Source organism: Balaenoptera acutorostrata, chromosome 20 (genome assembly GCF_949987535.1).
Source record: "Balaenoptera acutorostrata chromosome 20, mBalAcu1.1, whole genome shotgun sequence".
In the NCBI taxonomy this organism is placed as follows: Eukaryota; Metazoa; Chordata; class Mammalia; order Artiodactyla; family Balaenopteridae; genus Balaenoptera; species Balaenoptera acutorostrata.
In genome coordinates, this window is record NC_080083.1 from 52,517,942 (window position 1) to 52,543,976 (window position 26,035).

At 54.3% G+C, this 26,035-nt stretch overlaps 1 protein-coding gene across 5 annotated transcripts in view; it reads right to left on the reverse strand.

Moving 5' to 3' along the window:
- The window catches only part of RPTOR (regulatory associated protein of MTOR complex 1), a 347,491-nt gene that overhangs the window by 26,658 nt on the left and 294,798 nt on the right, over window positions 1-26,035 (reverse strand). For 3 of the 5 annotated variants that reach the window (XM_057536142.1, XM_057536141.1, XM_057536140.1), the window contains 10 exons: window positions 24,296-24,361; window positions 23,590-23,781; window positions 23,112-23,252; window positions 17,814-17,931; window positions 16,791-16,931; window positions 16,348-16,506; window positions 9,247-9,365; window positions 3,771-3,874; window positions 2,973-3,156; window positions 1,302-1,415 (listed from right to left, as the gene is read on the reverse strand). In XM_057536142.1, coding sequence (XP_057392125.1) covers window positions 1,302-1,415; window positions 2,973-3,156; window positions 3,771-3,874; window positions 9,247-9,365; window positions 16,348-16,506; window positions 16,791-16,931; window positions 17,814-17,931; window positions 23,112-23,252; window positions 23,590-23,781; window positions 24,296-24,361 — 1,338 coding nt within the window. The remainder of the gene's footprint in view (window positions 1-1,301; window positions 1,416-2,972; window positions 3,157-3,770; window positions 3,875-9,246; window positions 9,366-16,347; window positions 16,507-16,790; window positions 16,932-17,813; window positions 17,932-23,111; window positions 23,253-23,589; window positions 23,782-24,295; window positions 24,362-26,035) is intronic. The other 2 variants (XM_007185837.3, XM_007185836.3) reach the window with 1 other exon arrangement.

Consider the following 26,035-nt stretch of genomic DNA (forward strand, 5'->3'; position numbering starts at 1 on the left):
GACCGCTCTTCATCGCGGTGCGCGGGCCTTTCTCTATCGCGGCCCCTCCCATTGCGGGGCACAGGCTCCAGACGCGCAGGCTCAGCAACTGTGGCTCACGGGCCCAGCTGCTCCGTGGCATGTGGGATCTTCCCAGACCAGGGCTCGAACCCGTGTCCCCTGCATTAGCAGGCAGATTCTCAACCACTGCGCCACCAGGGAAGCCCTAAAGCTTTATTTTTTAATAGCTCCAATAATATCGTATCAAATACTTCATCCTTTTTTAACCATTCTCCTCCTGTTGGACATTTACGTGGATCCTAATTTTCGCTACTGAGAGAGTGCTTCTCCTTTTCAGCAATGGGGCTTGATAAATTAGAACTCTATCACCTGCTTCAGGCACTGACAAACGTTATTCTGTGTTGTAACTGACAAAAATCAGTATCGCTACAGGGAAACAGGAAGGCCAGAGAAAAGTTGTAATAGAGTCCAAATACTCTTCCTGGAAATTACTTGGATATGTAGCTTGATATACAAGTAAGAATAAGCTGCAGTTTTCAATTTTCCATTATCTATGAGGGAAGAGGAAGGTGGTTTTGTAAGAACGTGCTTTAGACCAGCAAAGTCTAAAATGAACCCCTGCAGCACTCCCTGCAGAAAGATGGGCACGAAGATTCAGCTCTGACAGCACTGCCCTGTCTCACCCTGGCACCCTGAACGTGTGGCCTGAGTCTGTAGCAAAAGGACACACGTCACGTCATCACACCTGGAAGGCAGTGTCCCGGAATAAGCCAGATTACCCCAGTCAGCTAGCTTAGTTCAACACTCCCCAAAGCCAGAAGCGGCCCAAGCGAGGCCTGGGGACCGCCTGGATGACCTTGCTAATCAAGACAAAATGACACATTTTATACTGGCAAGCTCAGAAAAGGCAGGTAAGTGAGGTCTGTTTCTTTTACTGTTTTTTACCTGTTAATATCAGCTACCATGACAGCAATCTGGCGTCCCCTCAACAGCCACCCTCGGTGGGACAGGAGGCCAGTGGGCATAGCAGGGCCCTGTGCAGCCGGGACCTGCCCCGGGCCACGGCTCAGGGCAGGGCCTGCGCGACTGCACCTGGGCTGCTAGGAGTCACAGCAATGTGGCCCCCGAGGGTCACAGCGAGCAAACCAGTGGGGATCAGACTTTGAGCTCAGAGCAGAGGGGTTCAGACACCCAGGCCTGAGGCCGGGGCTCTGGAGTCCTGTGTGCGTTTGCTGAGGAGACGGCAGCAGTGCATGCCACGGGATTCTGGCTTTAAACCCTGAGGGCTGCCGACACACCACTACCTTCATGACAGGCTGGGCGAAGTACCGCGCGCTCCAGTCGCAGAACCCTGTCTGCATTGTGGCCGAGATGAAACTTTTGTGCCCGGCAGCATCATCCGGGTCGTCAGTGGTCTTCGGGGCATTTGGAAAGGAGGAGGGGAGGAGAAGACAGAAACAGAGTTAGTCACGTCACCCCCGAACTTCTTTGTGAGCTCGAGACAGTCCATCCCTGGAGACCAAGGCACAGGGGTCAGGCTTCTGAGGGCAATATCTCCGTGGTCCCCTCACTTCTGCGTCCTGGTGCCCAAGGAACCCCGACTGTCAGGACAGGGCTCCGAGTCTGCGCTCAGAGGCCGAGCAACCCCCAGGGCCGGCTGAGGTGGCCTGGGCTGCAGAGTCCCTGACACTCGCCATCGGTGCTGAGTCAGCGCCCCACGAGTCCTTTGCTGCCTGGTCCCAGGGCCGCCGCTCCCACCAGGCCAGTCATACACATAGGACCTTGGCCTACCCTGTGGCTCCTGGATAAGAGCACCGTAGAGCTCGGGCCAGCTGGGACTTCTAAGCATTAAAACTTAAAACACGTGGCTCTGCTCACTGGGACAATGGTTCAGTTTATTCCCCGCTGCAGAACCAATGGGGGCCAGGATGGCAGAGCAGGGGTTTGCCTCACTGCACGTGGCCGGGCATGAGAAGTGCCTCAGAGAGGAGCCCCCGCTACCCAGGGAGACGCGCTGGGTGGAAAATCCCACAGATGGGGTCAGCGATAGGGTCTTCCCTCCCGCCTGACAGGGGAACCGCAGCCGCCTGCCGCCACCTCGCGGCTCTGCTGGGCCAGGACCCACGGATCATGGCCCAGCCGCTCCTGCCTGGCTGCCCCATGTAGGGTCCAGCCGGGAGGCTAAACCCGGCACCTGGCGCTGTGGCCGTTTTTGTTCCTCAGCCATCAAGGCGAGGGGAGCAGGCAGCTCCAAAGCCAGGTGGGCGGGGCCGGTGGCAGGTGTGGACACCTGTCCATCCCCAACACCTGCATCTAGCTCCAAAGTCAGGGTGCAGGCTGCCGTGACCTTCCTGTTAAAATTGCCGGTCACTGGTGAGCTGAGACGCGTCCTTGGCGCATCCAGAACACCCTCGCTATACCGTTTGTGCTTGGCCGGGACAGCGGCAAGCAGTCTGGACAAGACGCGAGGCCCCAGCTTTTGTGTCCACCCTGTTATGTGTTCCCACAACCCTGACAAACAAGGACGCCAATTCCTCCCTCTCCTGAACGGCCTCGTTTAACTTAGCGGCTGAGACCACACCCACCTACGGGGCATAATTGAATGCTGATGGAAAAAGCAAACAACCTGTCAGAACAAGTGCTTCTGTGGAGCAGCTGCCACATTCAGTGGAGACAAATGCTATTGACTGAGAAGGGAAAAAGCCAATCAGCCCATGTGCTGCTTGTTACATGGAAGCTGCCAAGAGTGAACCCAGAACAAGGGGCTGCAGGAGAAAGAGGGACACCCTGTGGTATCTGCCCAGACGTGGGGGCGAGGAGCCCAGAGCCATTGGTGGCTCACGGCATCCCGCATTCCGCACCCGGGCCGAGGCCACGTGCACCCCGTCGCCCGAGGTGGTGCCTCTCCTCTCAGGAGCGAACGTTCCAGCACCCAAGCCCATTAGAGTTAGTGTTTAAAACCACATCTGTACCTGGTCTGGGCCCTTGTCGAACATCTTCCGTGTCCGGGGGAACTGGTGGGAGTGGGGTGTGTACTGCACCGCCACGGGGCCTGTGGTGCCCGGCCGGCCTGCAGGCAGGTCTCGGCTGACGGGCTGCTTGGCCACGTCGTTGGTCAGGCTGGAGCTGCTTGCACTGGATGTTGGCGGGGAGCCTCTGCCGTCGGGGAAGAAGAAACACTGTGTTTTACCCAGAACCCACTCCTTTGAAAGCAACCCCAAAGCAACCTCCCCTGGTACTGCCCACTCCCAGATCCTGCGAATGGGCCCAGGGTCACCAGCTCGGACCATTCTCAATCGCATGGCTTGTCAATGTGACTTCCAAACCTGAGCTGCTGATGTTGAATTAAGGACCCCTTCTAGCTTCTGCCCGCAGGTTCTAAGAACCATCTTCCCCTGAAAACCAACGCAGCCGGAGGCAAGCTCGGTCAGGACTTTGAGTAGGCTCCAGGAGGGTGCAGGGCACGTCTACTCCCCTGAGATCCAGTGCACAGCTCTGTGAACACTGATTAAGAGGAGGGTTCCACCCTGCTGGTCACTCATTGGGAGACACGGACCCTCTCTGATAAAATTCTGAATGGAGTCAGGTTCAGGTCAACTTTTGCTGTCACAATTGTATAGATAAAGGTAGGAAAGGATTCTAGGAGGGGCTCAGATGAGAAGATGCCGGCGTGTGAGAGAGAGCTTGCAGGCTGGAGAGGGAGGGGGAGGCGGGGGGAGGCCGTGCTGGGAACCTCCCCAGACCCCGGAGGGCAGCTGCCCACCACTCACCCCGCCTGGTGGATGTGGATGCCCTTGTTGGTGGGGCTGGCGGGTGCCGACTGAGTGAGGGAAGAGGTGGTGAGGATGCGCTGAGGCCGGGCGTTCACTGTGGCCTGAAGGAACAAAGGGACAAGTGAGGTGGGTGGTCACTGTGACAACCTGAGGCTACAAGACAAGCACAGGTTGGTGGCTGCTTTTGAGTGGCTTCAAAATCACAGAAAAGCGCTTTTGGCTGAGGAAATCTCATACGAAAGGAAGGTCCCAGTTAAAATTTTCCCCGCAAATGTCACCCTCTAGATAAAATGATATTCTGTTGCTTTTCTGGAAGGCATTCACCTGGTCCAGTGAGGCTCCACGGACGCCCCCCGCCCCGAAACGCTGTCACAAAACTGCACCGGGACTAATGAGGAGTGGGGGGGTCTGGAAGTTGGGGAGAAGGCTCTCCAGGCTCCCTCTCATGGCAGGAGCTCCCCTGGAGGGAGCAGCTTCCTGGGCGGAGCTGGCACTTGGGAAGGAGCCTGCCTAGGCTCAGCCTCGGTTGTTCGTTGTCATATTTCGGCACAGGCTCAAAACAGCACCTTGGGTGCAGCATTTTGTGAATGGAGACAAGACCCAGGTCTGTGCACTTCCTCCCATGATCACGTGCACGTCTGACATTTTACCCGGCAGAGGGTCTGTGCCAGCCTGGGCTGGCGGTCAGGAGGGAAGCAGCTTTGTTGTGATTTTTTAAAGTGGTGGAGGAGACAATAAGCAAACAGGGGTGTCACTGCTTAGCTGCTGGTGGACCCACTGACGCCAAGTTCTTTCCTGGACTTCTGTTCTGAGTGCTGGGCAGCTGGATGGGCCTGCTGGATCTGGACATCCAGGGTGAAAGGACCAGAAAGGGGCTGATGCTGTGGAGGGGGCGCCACTCTGGCAGGAAGAGAACAGGAATGGCAGCTGTTGGCCACCACGTGCCCGAGTGTGGCTGGTGCCAGGCTCAGTTCTCGAAGACTGGGTGTCACCCAGTGAGATGGGCGGAGCCTCGACCTTCACGGGGTGATGCTCCAGGGGAACCCTGGACTGGCTACTTACAGAAGACCCTCAAATTCTGGCTTATTCTCTCAGCAGTTAGGAAGGCCATACCTATATTCAGCTGACAGGTAGAAAATTACAGAATACAAAACCACCAACATAATACCAATATTTCCCAGATAATCCTTCACTTTGAAATGCAAACAGCAAGAACTAGATCATAACCGGCCTATAAAAACTGTTTTTTATTTTTTGAATTATAAAAGTTGTATTGTTTGTGTTTGTTTTGCTTTGGTATTTAAATTATTTGGCCTCCACACACACACAACCCCAACAAAGCCTGAGAGCCAAATGATCCGTTAAGAGGTCTAAAAGGAGAAAAGAAATTTAAGCTAAGAAACTATAAACCGAATATGTGTCTCCTCAAAATTTCTAGAAAATCAATGGGAGGTGATGAGGAGAGACAGAAAACTTTGGGGTTGAAATGCAGACTTCGGCTGAATCCACGACCTTTCAAAGTTTCCCTGAGCACAGAGGCTCTGCCGCTGCCTGAGCTGGAGCCCACGGTGCTGATCTCCCCCGAGACCCCCACCCCGACTGCTCCCCTCCAAGGAGGCTCCAAAGGGAAGAAGCGTGTGGGCCTCTAACTCTGCTTCCCTGCTCTTCCCGGGGGGTGGAGGTGGCACAGCCCTGGCTTGTTCTGTCTCAGCCTCAGGGCAAAGAAGACAGCCGTGATTTTTTAATGCCGTTCACACTGACGGCTGCTGCACACAGCTCTAGTTTTGCATCCGTTCTGGAAATCCTGAGAGGTGGGCACGCCACTGGTTGGGGAGGCCCCATGACTGGTGATCGATCCTAGGGTTTCAGGCTTAGATGACGCTTCTTCGCCTAACGTTTCCTATTTGTGCAACATGAGTGGGGGGTGGCCACGCAGACCCGCCTGTCTGTGGGGTTGGTGTGGATGGAGGCTGCTCCGGGAGCAGGTGGCGAGCAGGTTGCGGGAGACGCCCTCCAGGAAGGCCCCTTTCTGTGCTGGTTCCAGTCGCCGTTTCACACAGAGAGCACACCGCCAGGAAAGGGTAACAGAGAAACACCGGCGTGCTTGCTGGATGTCAGGCTTGGGCTGTATATGGAGGAGGATGGAGCGTGGGTCTGAGAGACCCCAGGGCCCCACCGTGAGCCCCATCCACTGCGAGCACACTTGCCCATTGTTCTCACGGCGTCAACACCCTGTCATTCTCCCTCCATGATGCTGCACTGGAGTCCCTGGACCAGCAGACGCGCTTTGCTGAAGGCCCGCGGTAAGTTCCCTTCCCAACAAGTGTTGAGTCCAGAAGAGGAAGGGCAGCAGTGGGAGGTCATGATTAGGGCTACAAGCCAACGTTTTAGAGAGTGGCAAACACCTTGTTAGTCGGAGTCTAGGTCAGATGTATCCTCTTAGCCCAATGCAAACACAGAAACGATCTGCAGGGACACTCACACACAGCCCCACCTGTGCTCCCTGCCCCTGTGCTGTTAATGGGGGTGGTCTCTGTAACTGGAGCCTGGGGCCACAATAAGACACCACCTCTGTCTCCCGCTCCCAGCGCTTTCTTACTCTGCAGATCTTCCACTAGAACACGTCGCCTCACAGGGATGTGGGAAAGTCTGATCCAGTGCAGAGAAAACACCCTACAGAGGTGATGAGGACAGCGAGTTTCCCAGCTGGATCTCGACACAGTCAGTCAGGGTTTAGGACACCAACGGAGGCTTTTGGCTGCTCCCTCTTGGGGGATGGAGTATTTCACAAAGGTCCCTGTTAACTGCATACCAAAGATCTGGATTCATGTGGGAGGCGGTGATTCCCCAAAGGATCGTCTACAGTTAATTCTGGGCTAAGCATGAGGCAGAGCCCTTGGTTGCTGGAGCACTGAGAATGGACACCTATGAAAGCATGTGACTCTATTTATCTAAAAAGTAATTTTTCTGTAAACCACACTTCCTAGATAAATAATATAAACTTCCCTTTTGGACTCTAAGCCCCAGGTAGAATTCACTTAAAGCAACGGTGGTGACTGTGATGAATTAGCTGGCACTTGGGAGAGCTGCACTCCTGGGGGCCTGGGTGCCCTGAATCCTCGGCCTTGCAGGACGGGAACTGGCATCAGTGAGGCCAGGACCGGGCACAGCAGGGAGGCTCCATTTTCACAGCCGAGGAGGATGACACCCACTCGAGTCCACTGTGCCTTTCTCCAGGACCACCTTCCTTTTCCTCTGTTTCTTTCCCCAAGACTGTACTTCCTCCCTCCCTTGGTCACAGGCCCTAATATGTTGTAACAAACATATATTTTAGAAAAGTTTAATTTTTGAATCAATCCTATTCTTAGTTGAAAAAGCAGATGATTAGACTATTTCTTAGTTTTGTATTACAGAATGAAAAAATTAACCTAATTCACTGGCCTCTTTTCTATAGACATTGAGAAGACTCCCCACTCCCTGAGGATGGAACAGCATTCAGGTGCCTTTGTGGCGGGTCACGCAGTAGGATGATGAAGAAAGTGGGCGAGGGGCTCACTGGGGGCAAGGGGAGGTCAGAGTGGAATAAACTACTCGATAGTCCCAAGACGGCCAACAGTAATGCCTAGCACTTTAGCATGAGGCTGGCAGTGCTCACAGGCAGGAAGTGCAGTGAACACTGTGGACCTAGGAGTCTCTGCTTTCAGAGAGAGTCACACGTGTGACCACAGGCTGGGGTTAAACCCAGAATGTGCTCCTGAATTATCCTTATTGCTTCTTTAAGGAGGAAGAGGAAGTTGACTGCTACAGCAGTTTAAGACTGGGTACACAATGAGGCTGTGTTATTACTACTTGTGATGCTACCAGGAGCTGAAGTAGCAGCCACAGACAATGAGATGATTCAATCAGCCAGGAAAAGACAGAACTTCACCAGTGAAGAATAATGTCGGTGAGGGAATCGAACACCACACAAATATGGTGCCAACAGGAGGCCAGGTGCTGCAGGAGGTTGGGCTATGTGGGAGGCCAACCCAGTGAGGCAGAAGCAAATAGGAGGGCTTGATAACCAGTTTGGAAAAAATAACAGACCAGGAGTGAAGCTACGAGTAAGCCACGTGCCTTCAGGCAAGTGGCAGCCTGAGGACGACCCCTCGTTAGTGATTAGGGTCAGATGAGGATAGAGACACGCCAGGTAAACTGTGACACGTGACAATATTTCCCTGTACTCTTCCTGTAACTTGTCTGCAAGCCTAAAATTTAATCAAAAAGTTACAAAAATCTTTAAAAATGCTATAACGAATGACTTCTTTGTGGCATTCATTATTGTTCCATTCATGAAAGATTAACTGCATGTAAACTGTCCAACTTCCATAAACAGCTGGAAAACAGAAAAAAAAAAAAAAAAAAGAAACAGCTGTTTTCGGACATTGGGCACCAGGTACTGCTGAGAGAAGGGAAATCATCGCCCAGCTCCTGGCCTGCAGTCTGTTTCCTGCAGACCCGGCTGTGGTGGGGGAAGGGTATCCAGACAGAGCCCAGCAGTGCAGCTAGCAGAGGGGACCAGTCGGAGTGACATGGAAGCCGAGGCGGCTAGAATCTGCAGGGCAGAGAGGAGAGGGCTTCCAGGGTCTGCAGGGGAGGCCCCTCAAATCTGTGAGTACTTTCTGCTTGGGGGTGGCGTGAAAACCCATGAGGGTGGGGAAAGAACCACTGAAAGGCCAAATAATTCCCAGAACTCACAAAAGGAACTGGGAGAGTTTACAGTCCCTAAAGAAGGACTAAAATCAATGACCTAAGCTTCCATCTTAAGAAACTAGAATCAGAAGAGCAAATTAAACTGAGAGTAAGCAGAAGAAATGAAGCAATAAATATAAAAGCAGGTATCAATAAAACACAGAATGAAAAACAACAGAGAAACACAGCTGACTCTTAGACAACGTGGGTTTGAACTGCACGGGTCCACTCATACACATGTTTTTCAATAAACACACACTGCAGTACTACAGAATTCAGGGATGTGGAGACATGGATGGGAAAGGCTGATTTTTGACTGCGGGGGGTCAGGGTTGGTGTCCCTAACCCCTGTGTTGTTCAAAAGTCAATTGTACTACTGAAACCAAAAGCTGGTTCTTTAAGGAGGTACCTTTAGCCAGAAATAGTCATGAATAAGAGAAGTCGTACGTTACTGGTGCCGGGAATGAAAGAGAGGACATCACTACAGGTCACACAGATGTCCTGACCTAATTTCCTGCTGCCCTGATGTGGGTGCGCAGAAGCAGTGACACATGCCCCAACGGAAGCTACATGCACATGGAATTTAGCCTATATTGTGAATCTCTGGATTCAAAACGCTCGTTCAAAGTTTCTAAACCTAAACCATGGGTAGACCTGAACATGCATGGAGTTCTCTGCTTGAATATTCATAACTGAAAACCAGGGTCCTGAGAGCTTCACAGAGAACGCCCTTCGCACGTACCTTGTAGGCGATGCTGTTGAGCACTTTCATAGCCAAATCGGAAACATCTGGATAGGGATCCGCAGCCAGATGTAGCAAGACTCTCCAAATTTGAGTGTAAACACTATTGAATGAAACTCCTGGGAAAGAGAAATGGGAGCTGTTTTAATAACAAGGAGCTGCCACTGAATGCTGGGGTGGCTTCTGGGGTAGCTCCCTCTTCTGAAGACCTAACCATGCATCAGGGGTGGACACTTAAAAGAGCTGGGGTTACAGGAAGCTCCAGTTTTGTTATCTGATAAGGGGCCCAGAGATTCAGAAATCCCAGGTGGTGAACAGGCTTGATCACACAATTTCACCTCCTGCGGCTGGATCTTTCTAGAAGGAAAAGTTAGAAAAGGGCAGGACTTCCTTTCAGGTCTTGGCTGACTGGAGAGTACTATCCAGCACTGGATTTAACGCCTAGATTTCTAGGAGCTGTCATGGCCCACGCGAGTGGAGAATGTTGGCTGAGTCCCCGTCCACACCTCCCTCTGCATTCACGGCCTGCTCTGGTCTCGGTGACTCACTGAGTCTTCTGCCCACGCTCCCCGGGACCTCCCCAGGCATCCAGCACCTCCCGAGTGTGCTCTCCACACTAGGGCCTGCCGAGTGCCTGGGTGCCAAGGCAGATGAGACGGGACATAAACACAGACTGGGTAAATCGTGGATCCGAAGGAAAGGGAAGGAACATTTATGAGGGATGGGAGGCCACCCCCAGGGAAGGCGGCTCAGTCCTATTTAACCTCACTGTCCTGGCTGCAGGCATCACCCCAGGCTTTACAGAGGAGGACAGCAAGGCCCAGTGTCCAAAGGATGAAGAGTCTGAATGCACGCGGCCGAATGAGGAGGTCGCCATATACCACTGCATCCTTTTTATTTGGAGGAAGCTGGACAATTGGTTTGTTGAAGAGCAAGTGCTTGTTCAACGACAGACAGGGAGTAAAAGAGGATTTCGAACAAGCTGTGATCGCATGTCATCTGACCGGCCAGCCCCTAGTTAACAAAGTCCCTCTAGTTATGAAGAATTCAAACACAAGAAGGGCCACTGGAGGACAGTGTTTCCTGATGGACATCATTGTTCAAAGGGTTTTATACAACATTCAAATCACAGAAGAGGGACTGGACGAAGGTTTAGAGTAAAGGTCAGCTTCTCGTGTGTGTCCTGCGTCGATGCTTACGGACAAGTCCTAGCTCACCGCACCCAACACCCTCTCATTCGTAACAGGAGGCGACAGGGTCCCAGCCCCCTTTCCACAGGGACTGTGGTGCCTACGTTTGCAGGGCCTACCCGCTGCATGCCCGCCTGTTTACAGGGTGATGGAGCTGGAGGAGGCCAACCCCTCACTCCCATGTGGCGTGGCTGCACTCCCCAGGGGACCACCACACACAAAATACCTCCCAGTGAGCGTTCACAAAAACTCCCGTCGCCTTATCCTTCCACCCTGGTTCTGGGAAGAGGTGCCGAAAGCTGCCGCAGCCTCTAAATAATTCTGCAGGAACACAGCTGCCTGCGCAGGCCAACCTCCGAGAGGCGGGGCCTGGAAAGCATCTCCCGCCACCGAGGGCGAAGAGTGTTCTACGGTCAGAGCAACGCCCCATCAGGTACTCACTCGGCATGCGTGCATCAGCACCAGTTTGAGCACCTACTGTGTGCGAGGAAAGTCACTCTCGAAAGCTCGTGGCCCACAGGAATCAGGAGGGCACATCCAGGAACTTGGGTTTAGTATAAATTTGGACCTTCGTTTGGTGAATAACGTCAGGCAGACGCACTCTCGCTCAGAGGGGACCATGAGCTGGGGAACAGTCCACATGGAAACACACACCTGTCCTCCCTGCTGTCCTCTGCCCTACTCAGTGTAGAAACACAACAAAAACCTCTTGACTCTCAAATGCCACGGCTCATGACAGCTGCCCAGATTTACAAATTCTCAGGGCTGTTCGTCAAGGCAGTTGGAATCTCTTCGGGGAAATTTCCTAGAAGCTGCTTTCCTGTCCTAGCAGATCGGCTGCCATAGGAACCTGCTGCGGTGAAGGGCCACCAGGTCACTGCTGTTTCTTGTCTCCCTAGAGGAGGAGGTGGGAGAAGCCGCTCCACACTCACTCTGCAGATGGTCCTGATTCATGACGCAAGGGGGAACGAGGTGAAGCACGTTCATGGACGTGGCTCACTCAGACAGGAGAACTGGCCCCACGGATGGGACGTTCCTACAAAGACCCCACACACTCACCACAGCCACTGGGCAAAATTCTCTCCCCTCCGTTGTTTCTGAGCTCAGAGTGATCAGGGCAGCAGCCGACCCGTGTGACAGAGGGATGTGAAGGGCACAGTAAATCTGCTTGACTACAGACGATGGACCCATGGTAACAGGGGGAGTGGGGAAGTCGGGGGAACAGTGGGGGCCTAGGAGCCTCCTTACCAGGGTGATGGTCCAGGGCAGACACCTGAGCCCACAAGAGCCTTAATCAAGGCGCCTTTGGTATAAACGTGAGGAAGGGGTGCAGTGTGGCACTGTGCAATGAGGAAGGGGTACTGTTCACTTTACAAAATCTCAGTTTTTATTACTATTGTTGACTCTCTTGCAGAAGATTTCGACTTTGATATCACTCTGCTTGTGATTCAACAGGGAATTTTAAAAAATCTAATTTTTGTAGTGTCCTTGACCACAGTGAATGGTATACAATTTACTTGTAAAAACACAGAACAGGGACCTGGAATTGCTGTCCCCATGTCACTGCTCTCCTGGGGCTGGCCACCACCTCCCAGCTTCTCTGTTCTGTGAACTGTCCTGGTTTTACATCTCCTGTCTCCAAATCGGAACGTTCTGAATCTGTGCAGCACAGAGCTCGGGCCTCTGGAATGAAGAGAACGCGGGTGCAGCCCCTGTGGGGATGCGGGGTACCGCTGGGCTGAGCCAGCTCGGAAAGGGCGCCGTGTCTGGCACTTGCCAAACTCCCCATAAGCGCTGAGAGCCTATTTTCATGTCTAGACTACAAGTAATAAAAGATCATAACTAATGGTTTTAGGATTTATTTTTCAGAGCAATGCCCACAACTTTCTAAATAGCATTGGACTCAGGAAAATTTGCTCAGAGCTTTGTGGCCAACTCTGGGCCCGAGTCCCCGGGGGCTGGCAAGGCAGCTTGGAGAAGGAAGGTGGAGCCCCCTGGAGGCAGGAGCTGTCACTTGTGACCTGTTGCCTGGGTCTCAGGGGTCACCAACCCTGACGCTCTATCGCATGATGCGGGCCCGGGCACCTCCCTGGGAATCAGCTCCCAGGGCCTGGGGCTTCTACATTTCCCCTCTTGGTGACCCCGACTCTGAGCCCCTCTGGGAGGGTCCTGCTCACCTCCTCCCTCGCCTACTGGACAGAGCCCTGGCTGGACTGGGCGGTGTGTCGGCACAACCCTTTCAAGGGGCTCCCCTGTGTCTCACCTGGGGGACAAGGTAAAACAAAAGCACCAGGGCCCCCCCTTCCCCACTCTTTGCACTCCCACCTCTGGACATCAGGAATGGGGTGAGGCTCAGAGAGGGAGGGAGGGAGGGAGGGAGGGGCAGGATGGTGACGGGTGGACAGGTGAGGGAGAGAAGGGCAGGTGATGGAGGGAGGAGAGGCTGCCTGCCACACACAAGAGCAAGAAATAGCAGCTTTACCAAACCTGTTGATCAAGATGGCAACTTCACGGCCCGATGTGATGCCGCAGGTTTAGTGTGCAACACGAAGGCGTCTGATGGGTCAGGGAGGGCCTCCTGAGACGCCGCAGAACGCCAGCGTGGAGAGGAATGGGCGAGCACTGCTGTGTGGAGAGGCGGGTGCGGGAATGTGGGATAAAGGCAGAGGTGTCCAGGCCTCATTCGGGGGCCAGTGGCCAGCCTGGGGTGGTGGGCACAGTGGGCGGAGCTATGGTGAAGGCCAGGCTGCTCTCAGAAGGAAGGTCTTGAGTGTCGGCCACAGCTTGGACTTTACAGGAAACGAGTTTCTGCGAAGGCGTCAGCCAGACAGTGGTCCGTGCAGAGCTGATGTTGGGGGGGATCTGCTCTGGACGGGTGGTGGGGTGTGAGAGCCGAGGCCGAGTCCTGGGGTGGAGGGCCCGGAAATGGTAAGGACTGACTGGGGACACACATGGAGGTCAGGCCAAATGGCTGAGTGGGTGAGAAACATGCGGAGGGAGACATCAAAGAAGATTCCAGAAGGTGATGACAGAGCTGGGTCCCAGTGCAGATTCACAGACATTGGGCAGATATGCTTAGGCACGTGGAAAAACGCGTGATCAGGGCTTTGCTCCCATGGGGGGACAGCACCTCGCTCAGCAGGCGAGACCTCGAGTGCTTTGGAGACAGTGGGGAGGGAGGGGAAGCCTGGGAGGGGCTAGTTTTCTGGGAGAAGATGGGAATGAATGGATGTCCTAGGTTGCCATGGTTTTGAAAACCTCTTTTGCAATATTCAGTCAAAGACGCTAAAGAGATTGCTGTTCTTTGGTTGAAATGAAAGAAAAAATTGACTTTAAACAGGCGAATGCCGCAAGTAATGGGATTCGGTGTAGGTTATGAATTTTAAACACTTATGTAAGCACCACGGTTTCCAGGTGGACGCGTGCACTCGGGTGCACAGCTACTTTGTCTCCTTAATGTTCCTTCCAGCTCCAGCTCATTGTGAAACTTTCCCACTGAAGTTTTCAAAGATATGAACCATATACAGATAAAATTCAGTTTTCTCCAGTAAAAAAATGTTCAGGAGTCAGGTTTTGTGTGAAGGAAGGAATCAGTGACGTGGCTCTCAAGTCCCTGGAGGACATGGAAGGCGGCAGGGGTGGGAGGCGCGGGCTGTGCCCTCCAATCTCATGTGGCGTCAAAAGAAACAGCGATTCTTCACCCCTTACATCCCCAACCCAGGGCCAAGGACAAAAAGATCCCCCTTTCTGGGTTGTACTGCTGGGGGTGGGGCGTGGCGACCAGCTCTGGACCCTACAGTCCATTCAGACCTTTATGGGCCCGAGACAGACTCGTCTTGTGGAATGAGTCCTGAGTCCTTTCTAGGGCCAGCAGAGGACCAGTCTTGAGGCTCACAGGTACCGCTGGCAAGCACATTTGGACTGCCCTCCCCCTTCAGATCACAACAACAGCAAGTCAGAAATATCTAACACTGTCATGTGATGCCAAGAGAGTGTGAGCTCTAAGGTAGAGGGATTATCATGGAAACAAGCAAACAACCAAGAACTGAATGTTAATGAAAAATAGTACCAACCAAATAGGAGGGTAACTAATACTGCAAATGATTGCAGAAGTGGGAACACAGGAGTCCAGTGAACACGTGAGCTCAACCTCATCATAATCGAGAGACATACAAATTAACACCATGAGGGGTCGGTTTGCTCACATCAGACGGGGTAGCCTGACCAGACCAGGAGACAGCAGGGCCACGGGAACTTGTCCTCCTCGGAACAGAGCCCTTTGTGGTCAGTCTCCCTCCACGTGGAGCTGTCAGACCCCACGTGTGTCAGGCTGCAGGGTGTCTGTTGCGGCCCACGCCTATGCACATTATGGGGGTGCCTGCTGTGTACCAGGCACAGGGTGTGGGGGGCTGTGGCAGGAGATAGGACAAAGTTCCTGCACTCGTGGCTCCGACCCCCTGAGCAGAGATAGAACTGAGCCGAATAAATGAGGTCCTACATCATAAGTCTGCTGGGGAAAAGTTCTCAGGACGAAAGCAAACAGAGAGGGAGAGAGACTCAGAGCGACTGCAGAAGGCTATTCTGGATTGGGGTGGGAGGAGCCTGGAAGACTTCTTGTAAGGTGACTCTGGAGCAGGACTGTGATTGGACTGAGGAGCAGCCTGTGAGGTGTCTGGAGGCGGAGCCCTGAAGCCAAGGGGAGGAGCCAAGGAACCCAGGAGCCCAGCACCGCCAGGTGCAAGGGGGAGGGCAGGAGGTGGAGCTGGGGCCAAATCCTGAGTTTGCTTTTTAAAAAATGAGAAAAGAAGGAAAAATCAGAGCAAGGTTACTGTCCATTAACAGGAGAATGGACAAGTGAATTGTAGCAGATCATGAAAGGGTGCGAACAAGACTCAGGTGACCAGTGTGGACACACAGCCCTCAGGGCGGAGTGAGGACACAGGATGTGTGGCGCCATTTACATGACATTTAAACCCTGGGAAAGGGCGCGAGTCCATGGGGATCGACAGCCAGAGAGTAAGTGTGTGGGGATCCTGAGCAGGGAACCAGGAGGGGCTCTGGGCGCTTTAACTCTATCTGTAATTCCTTAAGTTGGGAACAAAACACACAGGTGGAGGTGTGTCACATTAGTCTAAGTTTTTGTGCGTCTACAGCATTTCTTAGTATTAAGTAAAGCTTCAGATGAAGCCTGGTAAAGCACCGGGGTGCCGAGAACAAGCGCAGAGGGGCTGTCTGGTTGAGTCCTATGTGTGTTACCGGTGACACAAGGGTCGATATGGTTGGTTATGCAGCGAGGACATGCGGTGAATTCCCACCACTCAGCGAGCCCAGCAGCAGAACCAGGGGCTCACCACTCAAGGCAGAACACGAGACGACGCTGACCCTTCACTCAAATTTCAATTTCCAGGCAGCCAAGTGTGAAACTGCTGGACTGGCTGAAGGTGAAAGCACAGAAGGGGCCCTGGGTGGGGGTGAGGGGGAGTTCCGGCCAGGGAACTTGAGAAGGGAAGGGCCGTCTGTGCCCCTGGAGCAGGGCTCTGACCTTCGACCTCGCACACGCATTCTCTGGGGGACCCTGGGCACCGTTGGAGGCCACTCTGCTTACTGGATGCTGGGAGCCCCCCGTGCCCTGGCCGTGACACCCCAAATGTCTCCTGGGGGCAGAACCACCCTGCTCTGCAGCACTGGGAGTGGTGCAGCCTTCCCAAGCGACAAGGCCGGCTCGCCCAGATGGCCTGGATCAGACCAGCAACCAAGGGCGGGGGGTTCCTGCTGCCACAGCAAGACGCTCCACACCCCCTCCTACCCCGTTCACTTTACTCTCCCACTGAGCGTGTCCCAGCACCGTCCACTTGGGCGGGAACCCATGGGTGCTGAGGGGACAGGTGGAGAAGTGGAGGGGGGGACTCACCGATGAGGGAGTTGAGGGAGGAGTAGGAGCTGACTCGGCGCATCTTGTCTATGGTCTCGAAGGACAGGATGTACTCCTCGTTCTCGGGGCTGCCCAGGGTGCTGCTGGCGCTGCTGCTGGTGCTCAGGTTCCCGGGGGAGAAGGCCACCGAGCCACCGGCTGGCGGGGCACCGCCACAGGCAGAGCGTCAGTTAGTACACCCCCCCGCCGTCTCCCCTGGGGCCGGGCTGCTGGGCACGGGGCAGGGGGCTGCTGTGGGGCTCAGGAGCGGCTGTGCCCAGCGGTGCTGCAGGATCCTCACTGGCCACCCTGGGTGCTGACCCACGACTTCTGCTCACGTCCAGGTTAGCAGATGGCAGGAGGGGGCAGGGGCACGTCTAATAAAAGGTCCCAGAAGATGACCCACACCACCCCACTCGAGCACCCAGCCTCTGGGGTCTTACATTCTTCCGTCAGACTCAGGTTTTGCAAAGATTTGTTCAAGCTTCTAGCCGTGGTGACGGCACGGATGTTTCCGTAGGAGCTCACGGAGCGCAGTCTGGGGGTGCAGGGGCTGTCCCGCACCGGGGTCAGACTCCCACCCTCTGGTAGGAGAGAAGGAGAGAGAAGAGTTAATGGTGGGCTCAGGTGGGAGGCGGCCAGACAGCAGGTGACAGTGGCTTTTACCTGGATGATGTGACGCTACAACAGGGCCCTCCTGCTCAGCAGGGTCTCTGACACATGTATGTTGGGGTACAAAGCTTCACAAGGTCCTGACTGGGGTGAGGGGAGCATGGGAGCAGATGACCATGACCCACGCTTGGCGTTCTGTGAGACTTCAACTACAGAGGCCCACATGGCTCTCCAAGAACCATACCAGGTGCTCTGGGACTTGCCTGCGGCCGCTGCCCAGGATGGCACCAGGATGGCCGTCTGCTGGCTCAGCCACCCCGCCTTCCCACTCCCCAATCCCACCCCGCCCAGGCCCGCCAGCCGTTTCCCTTCCCCGATGTACTAAACGCGGCAATGGTCTCATGGCTGATCACAAGCCCTGTTTCCTGAAGACACAGCTGTCTGGGGGAGGGGGCAGCTCAAGATGATGAAATATAAATTCGGTAAAAAGGACAAATGTGAGATGAGTAGCTGCCTGATGTGACACCGACGTGAGGACTCATCAGGGGAAGAGAGAGAATGTGCCTTCCTGTAGCCCCTACGGCAGCACCTTCTACCCTCCAAGATTTCCATGACTTTGATTTCCAAAAAGGGTAAAAAGGAAAGAAAACAGTCAGAGGGTCAGCGTGGCCCCCTTTCCTGCCCTTGCTATTCTTCTGGGAAGATGGGAACTGCAGATATCTGAGTGGCCCCGACTTGACACGTGGGCTCAGGACCTAGCAGAACGAGGGGCCTGCTGACAGCCCTGACCAGGCTCCCCTGGGCCAGCGAGCCCCACGGGCTCCACCTCAGTGCCGCACCCCTGGTGGCTGTACCTGTGGTGGCTGGAGAGGGCAGTGGGTAGTTCTTCTCCTCTTCCATGAACTGCAGGGCCACAGTGCAGAAATTGCTTTCGTACTGAACGACAAGGTGACTCAGAGCCACTACCAGTTCCTGCCGGGAGGAGAAAGGACAGCGACACTGACTTGGGGCTGGGAGACAACTCAGAATAGCAGTGAGATGCACATGCTGGCGCTGAGTGCTTGAGCCACTGGGGGGGCGGTGGGACAGACAGCACTCGGCGCCAAGACAGGGGCTGCCCCCTCAACGCAGCACTCTTGAGCCCCCGGCGTGAGCAGAAACCTCTGAACAAGCCATGTGGTCAAGATCAGGGCCTCCGAGGGATGCCCCGGACACCCGGCAGAGAGACTGCTGACCACTAGGTGTGAGAGGCGGGACTTGGGGCCTTGTAGGGATGCAGGGTGAGGACGCCGCAGAGCGGGATGGGGAAGAGCCCTCACAGCTTCCCATGGTCAACACCATGGAGAGCTACCTGAACCCTGGGCATTAAGGCAGGATACCCCGGACAGTGTAGCATGCTCTTCTACTAAATGTGAAATTTTCAAAGATAAATTACTTTCCAGCCCCCAAAAGGGTAACAGGAAAGTTCTACATGACTTCAGGCCAGTTGCCTCAGTCCAAGGAGAAGAATACAATTTACCTCTTTTGGGGCAGTTGGTGCTATGACCTGAGTACCTGGAGATCCTAAAAGTCATGGGAAATAAAACTGGATGTCGGTTTGCACTACTTTTCCTATCACTATTCAAACGGTTTCCACAACTTTATTTTACTTTTTAGAAAAATACTTAGCAGAAGACCAAGGTCTGAGAGCCCCTTCTTGTTCTGTGAATCCCCCAGACTCCCCAGGGCCAGGAGAGCTGTGCCGAGGTGCTGATAAGCTGGGCTTGGATGGGGCCCCCGGGTCCTCTCTTCGGCCGCCCCCTTCTCTCCTGAGAGGGTCTCTCCCACCTCAGCTGTACGCACTCCTTGGCCTCCCCGGCACGTGTGTGGGTTTTACTCCCAAACCTACCTTTTCAGGTCCCATCTCTGAGTTCCAGGCTGGCCCTTCCAACCACTGACCATGTGTGTCCACCAAGCGCTCTCCAAACCCCAACTCGACCTGCCCAGGACCTGCTGCCCACCCCTTTCTGTTCAGCCCTTGCTGGGGACCCTCGGCTTGTGCCAGGAGCAGAAATCTCTGGTGGCTTCAGTTAGACCCTTGAATCATCCTGACCCATCTCTCTCTCTGGCGATCCGGATGCCCACCCAGCGGGTCCCCTAGTCTAACAGGCGCTGAGTAACAGGCTGTCGAGGGACTGCCCGCCGGCCCCTCCCAGCGAAGATGAAGCCTGAACCGTCTTCAAAAAGCACAGGTTTTCCCTTCACTCTGAACTGGTGAAAGGGCTCAGCTGGACCTGAAGCAGATTCCCAGGTCTCAGACCGTTTGATCCAGGGAAACCTATGAGGACAGGAGGCTGAGTGCAAGGCCCACGTCAAGCGGCCGTGGGTCAAGCTTCTCCTGCTGGGCGGCAGCCGTGGGCTCCAGCCCTCGGAGGTCCGCAGGCATGTCTGGCTGGGGCGCAGGCCGGGCGCGAGGCTCGAGTTATTCTCAGACCTTGGAAGCAGATCAGCACGGCGACTCGAGCCCCTCCAGCCAGCAGCCTCACTCCCTTTCCCGGCAGAGTGGTCCCGCCACCTCCACACTCCAGCTGCCTGCTCACACTCGGACCAAGCAGGCCTCCCGCTCCGGGCTTTGGCACCTGCTGCCCCCTCGGCCTGGAAAGGCCGATGCCTCGCCCAGGGCTCCCGACTCTCTACCTTCACTCCCGACCTTCCTTCAGAGCAGGTCACCACCTGCCACATCACACCCTGGTCTGTCCCATCTCCAGCCCGCCCCATCTCCAAGTACAAGTTCTGGAGGCCTGGTGACCTAGGGCCTGGCACACTGGCAGCACTTAATAAGTATCTGCTGAATGAATGAAGCCTCTTCCCTTCAGATACACTATAATCTTTAACAAACGGTTTGATTTTTTAGGTGAGTTGCCGTCAGGATTCAGGGATATCACGCCTGGGCACACACATGGCCTGAGGCGAGTCGGCTAATGCTCCTCTGTGGTCGCCTGGAAGGCTGGACCACACGCCTTCCCAGGTCTTTCCCCAGGGCCATCCCCACTCCACGTTTCCAATGATGAATTCCTGGCTAACATTTGTTTTTGGCCCATGGCCATGGAGCATCAAACTCAGCTCCCAGGATGACAGAGCAGCGTTCCGGGGAAGGGAGCACATCTGCTCCGCCTGGACGCCCTCTGGGCTCGCCTGCAGGAGAAGGCGCTCCAGCCCTGGCAGCTCATCCTGCCCCGTCGCCTCCACCTGAGACGTCCTGGGCATCAATGGGGAAACACCCTCTGACGCCGTTCATCAGTTTCGGCTGGAGTCAGATGTGTGTTAAGGGAGGAGGATGCCGGGTACTGCTCTTCTGTGTCTGCGGTTACTAAATAAACAAATGTAAACTAGAGATAAAGGATTCAAATGTGTCCTGCTTTCCTTGCTAAGGTGGGTGGCACCAAGTAAGCTGCAGACAAGGGTCGCAGGGCTGGACTGGTCAGCCCTTGAGAAAGGTGGGGTGACAACAGGGCGGGGGGGTCACAGACCTGCTCCCCTGGCCTGGCCCTTCTTGATGAGGTGTGGGCAGCTTGCTGACTGGATGGACAGTCTGGATCGTGTACTTCCTGGACAAGTTCAAGTTCAAAATAATTTGGGAGGTTGACATGAATTTGCTGACTCTTGATTTTATCAAGTAAACTCATTAAACAGGTCAACAAGCAAAAACCTTCCCTCTCTGTCATTATCGCCTCCCCCAGGAAAGGATGCTTTCATCGTTCAGGAGTCAACAGAGGCAATCTTTTTTAAATTGAAGACATGTGACTTTACGAAACCCCGCCATAATACCCTGACTCTTCTCGTTTTGCCACGAGCTGGAGACACCAGCAGTTGGTTACTGCTGGGACTTCTTAAGCCTTAGCTAAGGTCAGCTCGTGGAGTGCAGTACCCAGGGCCAAGTCCTGTTTCATACCCTCAGGTGCCCTAACGCTGGGTCTCCTGGGCCAGCAGGCTGGGCCTGTGTTCCTCAGAGCACCACGTGCCACAACTGTCACCATGTGCTCTGGACAAAGACGGGAAAAGCAAGCTGCCAACAGCATTAGGATTCCGTGAAGAGAATGAAGGCTCAGCCTCTGAGCTGGTGTCACTCACCCTATTAAAGCCTGGTCCTCTCTCCAACCCATGGGCCCCAGTCTCCCTGAACCTCCGTGTTGCCCATGTTTCCACGGCAAACATAGCCCCCTTGATTTATTTAACAGACCTGCACTGCTGTCCACCTCCCCATTAGAGGGTAAAAGCCCTGGAGGCAGTGATGGTCCCAAGGCCTGACACAGGACCTGGGACATGGCAGGCGCTCAGATGTGTTGAGAGATGAACACGGTTACAGAAGGTGCGCTCCTGCCCGCTCCCAGCCTCTCCCCCACTGCCCTCCCGCCAGCTCCATGTTCCAGCGCACACAGGATGGGCAGCCCCAGGCGCACCATCGTCTTTTGTGCTCCTGGACCTTTGCACATGCTCCTGCCTCACTTGCTCTCCCCGTCCCTTACTCATCCCTCACAACCCAGGCACAAGCTCCCCTCCTCCCCCTATGGGGCCAGAGCCCCTGACCTGGGCTGGCCTTTGGGGTGCTGCTCATTTACGAGGGCTTCAGCACAATTCCTAGTTCTGTGCCTGCCTCTCCACCTGGACCCTGGACCCCTCGAAGACAGGATGCCTGCTGCTCCACGCGCTGAGCCTGGTGTGCAGAGGCAGCTGCGAGCTGAGCCCGAGCGCTGGGCGAGCAAAGGCAGGCCCATTCTCAGCACCGCTGTCTGTGGACGGGCTGACCCCAGGCAAGGCCAACATCAAGTGCCCACAGGAATGACCTGGCTACACCTGAGCATCCCAGTGTCTGGGGAAGGGACAGCCAGTGGACTGGGGCTGGGAACGTCAGGGCACCTGGGACATGCTTGAGAGGGCGGTGGCCCCGTGTTCCTGATGACCTAGCGACTATTCTCCTGATACTGGAGACTCAGATGGACATTCTTTCTATTTTTATTAACATTCTTTTTAAGTTTTTGGGGAAAGAACTGAAAAACAGCTTTCCTTTCCTTAAAAGGAATCTTAACAGACAATTCAGGATACTGCTGACGTGCTGCTTTGATCACTGACGTCCACATACAGGCAATTTGACTCGGGAAAAAGAAGACTGACTCAAGGAAGCCAGATTCAGACAGATGCTAATGATGAGAACCCAAAATAAAAAAGTAACGGCTGTGAAAAGGCACCTCCAGGATCATTCCACATTGTTAACGTTTCTCTAGATATCCTGGCACGTTAGCAACTGGGTTCACGGCTCTCTGAGGGAACTCAAGATGGAATGAGTCCTTCCTGGCTGATGTGAACTTGCTCTGACAACGTCCCTGCCACCAAGTCAGTGGGGTCTGCTCTCCAAACAAATACCCTTCAAAACCACACCCACCTCTGACAAACCCAACCTCCCTTCCCTGGCACAGGGATCTCAGACATGCCGAGAAGCAGCCCGGCACCTCTAGGTGATGAGAGGTGACTCAAGGTCACACACAGAACGACGCTGCCCTCCTGGTCCGAGAACAGTCTCTGCTCCCAGGGCAGGGCTCCAAGGACACCCCAAAATGCGGCCAGCAGACATTGGGGTTCCCCCCCACGGCCCTTTTTGGCTGGGGGAGGGGGAAGGTTGATACGTTCTGGGCCAACTTTTGACAGGGGTGTGAGATCTTGGATGGAAATTGTGGTACTTCTACATTGAAACAGACAAGTAAAAGTTTCAACTGCAAAAAACTGCTCCGTTCATTCGCTGACAAACATGGGGGCAGAGAGGGGAATACACTACACAAACCTTTCCGTCTGTCTGTGGGTGGCTACTGCTCTTTTGAATCTCCATGATGTGTGTATGTGTTGCTCCCAGGCATGAAGGAGCCTATTATACAAGCTGCCAGGAGACGCAGCCTGTTAAATGCCTTTAAATGAAGCAAACACACAAGTATCTGGTGAAGAAACGTATTTTGGAGAGAATTAAACAAACATTTAAAGCCTGCTCTCAGCAGGATGCACACTGGTGTGGGGGGCACTGAGTGCTCGCTGCTGTGGTTGGGTCAGGGTCATGGCTCAACCTGGGCGCCGGGGGAGCCCGGCCTGGAGGCGCTCGGCGCTGCCTGGGGGCGGGGGCTACGCACCTTCCGGACCACGGGGCTGCCGTCGTTGATGAGCTGGGCCAGCATCATGGCCACATTGTGGTCGATGGTGGTGGAGTGGTCCGTCCTCTCTGCGGAGTTGCCCACAAATGTGCCGAGGGCAAAGACTGCTGCGCAGCGCACCTGCAGGTGGGACAGGGGGCAGTCACCCCGCGGCCGGCTGTTTGGCTCTAGCCGGGGCCCCTGGAGCCGACCTGACGCAGCCCGGTCTCGTCCACGGTCCTCTCGGCCCAGCTCCACTTGTGTAGACGAGCAGGAGCAGGGAAACAAGAGGTAAGTGGCGGCCCCGCCTGGGGGCCAGGTGACAGGCTGTGCAGGCATCAGAGACCAAACCAGGCACCGGGGAACCCACAGAGGGGGACGCAGGGATCTGGGGCCGGGGCCGGGCCTCTCTGGCTGTGTGGTCTCCAGGCATACCTTGACCTCACTTAGCCTGAAGTGGCTGTGGGTGTGGACTCACCTCAGGGATAGGGTCGGAGAGGAGGCTGCAGAGCTTCTCGTGAGCGCTGTCCCTCACCCCGCACCACCGGGCCGAGTCAAAGTTCTGCCAGATCCGGCCCAGGCAGATGGCCACCCACTGGCGCAGCAGGGGGTGGGGGTCGTTGAGCTGCTCCAGGCAGATGGCGATCAGGTTTCCCTGGAGGCAGGCTTCCTGAGAGAAGGCAGGCAAGCAACACACGGCATCATCCTGACCACTGAGGCGGGAGGGGTGCCGGGCTGGACCCCAGCTCCCAGCGTTTCTCAGGGAAACCTTGCTTAATCACATCGCAAGATGTCCTCAATTTTCCTCATTTTTTTTTTTTTTTTTTTCTGGCCGTGCTGCACGGCATGTGGGATCTTAGTTCCCAGACCAGGGATCGAACCCATGCTCCCTGCAGTGGAAGCACAGATTTTTAACCACTGGACCGCTGGGGAAGTCCTTCAATTTTCCTCATTTTAAATCCCACCAATATCAATTCACCCTGGCCAAACAAAGGGTCCGGACCCCACTCCTCCCATGGAGCCCCTTGGGCTGGTGTGATCCTGCAATGTCCCTTCTTCTGAGGTCACTGTTTCATCAGACATTCAGAACAGTTTCTCTGGCCCCCAAATGCTGGAGCTCGGGGCTGCGCCTCTGCAACCCACAGGGAGGCCCTGCAGGGGTGGGGACGCGACATGACACTCACCTGCCCCGTGTTATAGCTGTTAACGATCACAGCCAGAATGAAGGCTGTCATGGTCCTGTGCTCAGCCTGGAAAACAGAAGTCACCTGCTAGTTTGCACTTTTTTCATGGTGGAAACTCACCACTCCCAAGCACTAGAGTTATCCTTCCAGAATCTTTATGATTATGCTTGGTGTGTAATTAAAGTAATGAGAGCCAGCTTTATTGTCTTTTGAGTCCACAGAAAGGAAGAGCACTTTTAAGAGGGTCTGACAGCTTTGGGTTGGCCTCTCAGAGGACAGATGGGTCCCTGACGTCTGATGCTGCAGGAGGGGCATGGGCCTCTCTGATTCTGCTCCATCAGAGGCCGCCCCGTCCTGCCCAAGCCTATGGAAGCAAATCACCCTGGTCGTAAAACGACCGACCACAGTCCCTAACTTGGCTTCATCATCCCTTCCTCGTGGTCTTCTAGTGGACGGATTGATTCTCATTTTCTCCTCTCCTCTGTGCCTCTACTGACTCAGAGATCAGTGTTACGTTAACTATTAGTGGTCCCTAGTCATTCTTTAGAGAATGACTAAAGTTAGTCATTCCCTGTGTCTCCCTTGCATTCCCGATACTCCTCCTCACGTGTCAGCTCCCCACGTGAGTGACTGTTTTTACTTATTCTTACAGCCGATGATGATTTAGATACGTGACAAGTTTGCAGATGTCTGCTTTCCGATGCTTCCTGCATCCTACTGTCCCCGGCTCCATCTCCTCCTGAAGTGCGGTCCTCCTGGCTGCCTGGGTGGGGTCAGCGCACGGGAAGCCGTCGGTCCTGAGATGTGCTGGCTTCGCCCTCTCCCTGACTGACACCGGGGCAGGCACAGGGTCCCCGGGTGACGGTTCCCCCTGTGCTGTGAGGGCCTCTCCTCAGTCTTCCACCCGTTACTCTGGTGACTGCTGTTCACATTTTTGCAACAATCTTCCTTTTTGTTCTGGTTACTTTCAAGATTTTTCCTCTTGCCTTTGACATTCCCTACTTTCATTATGATAAGTCTTTGTGTGGATTTGTTTTTATTTAACCTTCTCGAGACTAATTGTGCTTTATAAACCTGAAAACTCACTTCTTCTTCAAATCTGGAAAATTCTCCGCTAGACCAGTTGGATCGTGTGTCCACCCCGCCCCCTCACCTGCCCCCACCATCTCCCTCTGGCCTGTGTTGGATGCAGTGAGCCCTCTCAGCCCCTCCATCACATCTCCGCTTTACTTCATCTCACGTGATTTCTCCACGGATTCCTTTACCCATTGTGTCGATTCTGCTGTTTAATTCGTCTACTGAGCTTTTAATGACAGTGACTGTCCTCCATTACAGGTTCTTTTTCCGCCCCCCAAATCTATTTATTAAAAGACTCTAGTTGGTCATTTTTTGAGGAGGAGTAAAAAGGATAGAATACATTGTTCTTCTATAATAGTCACAAAAGTACTTCTGAGGAAACAACATAAGAGTTTATTTTTGGATGTAATTAAAAACAAATTGGTTATTCAGTAATTTTAAAGATACTTATTTGTATTGATTGTCAGTCTTTTTCAGAGAATCCTATTAGTTTCAATTCTTGGGGAGCCAACCCTCTTACGTGCCAGCTCTGCTTATGTCCCTTGAACGTGGGTTAGGAGCAGGCCAGCGCTCCTGGCACGAGTCTCAGTACCCTGGCTTCGTAGGTGTCCCTGCAGAAAGGTTTAGCCTTTGCCGCTTCCAGGCAGGCTCTGGAGATTTCAC